Source organism: Aulonocara sp. 'chitande type north' Nkhata Bay, linkage group LG11, assembly GCF_057382095.1.
Source record: "Aulonocara sp. 'chitande type north' Nkhata Bay isolate Kocher_YH1m ecotype deep benthic linkage group LG11, A_spYH_male_GT1.1, whole genome shotgun sequence".
NCBI lineage: Eukaryota > Metazoa > Chordata > Actinopteri > Cichliformes > Cichlidae > Aulonocara > Aulonocara sp. 'chitande type north' Nkhata Bay.
The window spans coordinates 18,826,384-18,829,348 of NC_141354.1; the positions used below are offsets into that span (position 1 = coordinate 18,826,384).

General features: G+C 42.6%; 1 protein-coding gene across 1 annotated transcript; it reads right to left on the minus strand.

Annotated features, from left to right (window-relative positions):
• Positions 1-893: 893 nt before the first annotated feature.
• nr0b2a (nuclear receptor subfamily 0, group B, member 2a) lies at positions 894-2,220 on the minus strand. Its single transcript, XM_086309923.1, has 2 exons — positions 1,593-2,220; positions 894-1,477 (listed from the first exon to the last, which is right to left on the minus strand). Exons 1-2 carry the CDS (start codon positions 2,125-2,127, stop codon positions 1,236-1,238), a joined length of 777 nt encoding a protein of 258 aa, XP_086166049.1. The 5' UTR covers positions 2,128-2,220; the 3' UTR covers positions 894-1,235.
• Positions 2,221-2,965: the final 745 nt, after the last annotated feature.

Below are 2,965 nucleotides of genomic sequence, written 5' to 3' on the forward strand. Positions count from 1 at the left end.
TATTCTCCAGACCATCACACCACCAGCAGCCTCAGCTCAAAGCTGAATGTCGTTTCTGACATTACCACCTGATTATTGGAGCAAAAATTAAAACCCATCAGACCAGACAACATTTTCTAGTTTTCTATTGTCCAGCTTTGGTGTAGCTTTATTTTCCTGTTCTTAGCAGACAGAAGTGCCACTCAGTGTGGTCTTTCTGCATCTTCTTCTTCTGCTGCTTTTAGTGCTGTCAGAAAAGCTCTTCTGCACAGCTTGGCAATAATAATAACTGATTATTTGACTTGCTGTTGCCTTCCTGTCAGATCGAAGGTCATTCTCCTCTGACCTTTGTTATCAACAGGACATTTTCACACAGAGAACTGAGATATTCTTTGTAAATGCTTTTTTTCTTCTATTTTTTTGGCTTCGTTAAGATCTTAATTTGTTAAAGCAGTGTAAAATTCTTTATTCCTATTATTTTAATATGTTCAGATACTATTTGTTTTTCTGTAATACAGTTATCTAAACCTATTTTCAAGAAAGTCTACTAGCTGTTAATTTATTTAAAATCAATAAGCACTCATGTTAAATGTAACATGTAAAACATTTCCTGACATTTTAATGCAGAGGTTATTTAGGTAAAAATGACCTTCTGCTCTGCCACCTGAGCTACAGCCACCCCATCACCCCAAAATCATCCTTTTACTCCCATTTTCAAGGTATTTGCTTTTTAAGAGCTCTGGCAACAACAAGAATTTAATGTGTCATGTTGTCCTGCACATATCACTGATGGGCCTGCCAATGGAGTGCAGGGGTCAAATGTTCAAACCAGACTGTTAGTACCAGATGTTCCAGCTGGTACATATATTACAAACTTCCCTTTTCAGGTGACCGACACACAATTTCACTCTTCATTTGTGTAAAAAAATAGATTTATTTGAAAAGTTTTGTAAATGCAAACAATAATTATTTACAACAGAGAGCTCCCGTCATGAGATCACGCAAATACATGGGCAGTAGGTACTCTGTCCTAATGTAGAAAGTCAAATCCAGTTCAGTTGGACGAAATCTTGTCAGACTGGGCTTCAGTGACCTCGGCATCATTTTCAGTGTAAGCAGTTCATAACCCCATCTTCAACAATTCACAGTTTTTGTTTTCTTTGAGTTTTGTTTAATAGTAAATGTGTTTTAGAGCAACCCACCATCAGGCAATCCTTCATTTCACAAAGACGGAAAAGCTCTAAAATCCACTGCTCCTATCTGCAGAAGAGCATGTCCACCAGCAGCTCCAGCAGGTTCGCCTGTCCTATCACAGGCCGGAAGAAGAGTTCAGTGATGAGGCTGGGGGTGATGCTCTGCAACACGGAGGCTGTGAGGAGGATTTGAGCAAAGCGGTCCCCGTCCCCTGGGTGGAGGAGCTGAACCACCTTGCTTAAGGCCTGCTGAGCTTCCTGTTGCAAGCCTTCCACAAACAGGGCTGCCTTCAAATCTGGTACGTCTGTCGGTGGAAAAACAAAACTGTAAAGTTACATGAATGCTTAATATTGCACACCATTATTAAACCACTGAAAACTGACCAGAGAAAGCTGAAGCTGAACACTTCGAATACATACCTGGATTAAATATCGTGGTCCCTTTGAGGTATGCGTACTCCTTGGGGCTCAAATCCAAACTCCAAAACTTTTTGAGGCAAGACACGAGTTTGCTGACACCGGCCATAGTGGGCTGCTCCCTTTCCACCTCAGGGTTCTCAAGTCTGTTCAGGAGGATCTTTTTCAGCATGCTATCAGTGGGGATGTCCATCACCTCAAAGTCCACGTGCTCTTGGGCCAGACCCAGAATGAAGAGTGGCGCCCAGGAGCTTTTCAGAAGGGCGAACTGGTCGTTTGGAGGCAGCTGGTTAAAGGCGGGCAAGTTTTTCATGAAATTTAGGGTTTTTACCAGAACCGCCGAAGCTTCTTTGCAAATCTCCGACGGCCTTTTCAAGCACACTGTCCGTCGCGCCTCACATTTGCATCTGTGACGCACTGAATTGTAGCTGAAGTTGCCTTGGCTTGGTCTGCTGCCATCCATTTGGCTCAGGATGTTGTACAGGATAGGATTTGAAGTCCTATCACTGCTGGTTGAACAACAACACGCGCTGTCCATTTTAACCGAGTCACAGATTGTGTGGGCAGTTAAATGAATCCTCTCGCAGGATGGCCTCTTCACGCGCTTGTGAGCACAGCTGCTGCTGCTGCTTGGAGTCTCCCTCTATTTATAAGGCCAGCCCAACCTGCTTTAGTGGACTTTGACTTGTCAATACGTTCCATATGAAAAACAACTGTGTGTTCTGCCAGGTGACTGGAACAACCCTGGGAAACTGATAAGCTTTTCTCAATGAAAAGGAGCTGCTGATGTAAAGTCTGGCTATCAAGAGGGCTGGGTCTTATCTTGTAACCGGTGTCATTAACCCAGGCAGTACCAAGCTACCAAGGACTGCAAAAGTAATCAGCCCCACAGTGAGCCCCTGCTTGCTGCTAGCTCACACCTGTAATACTGGAAACAGGCCAAAGTAGACTTGGGTCACTGACCTGCGAGATAACTTCAAATAAAAGAGTAAAATCCCAGAAGACAATTTTATTTTAATACTCTAATTTAGTGGAAACTGGTTGTAAACAGCCACCTTGGTGTTATTGTCTTTACCTGACAATGTAAAACACCCTGAGGCGACTGTTGCTGCGATCTGGCACTATATAAATAAAACCGAATTATTTGGCAAGGAATCTTGACTTTTAAACAAGCTGAGTTATTACTATTTATATTGTGATTTTAACCAGAGGAAGCTTTATATAAGAGAAGTGTAATTCAGCCTCCTCCAGCTCACAAGGGTTGAAAAGTTGGACATGTATTTGATAGAGCAGACATTTATTTTCACTGCCACATTGCAATGTAAAGACTACAAGCATCCAGTGAAAACGCAAATTCTGCACAAACCTGTGAAGAA

Coding starts and splice junctions, on each gene's coding strand:
- nr0b2a (XM_086309923.1), bottom strand. CDS start 2,127: ATGGACAGCGCGTGTTGTTGTTCAACCAGCAGTGATAGGACTTCAAAT. Junction 1,478..1,592: donor GACCACGATATTTAATCCAG/GTATGTATTCGA, acceptor TTCCACCGACAG/ACGTACCAGATTTGAAGGCA.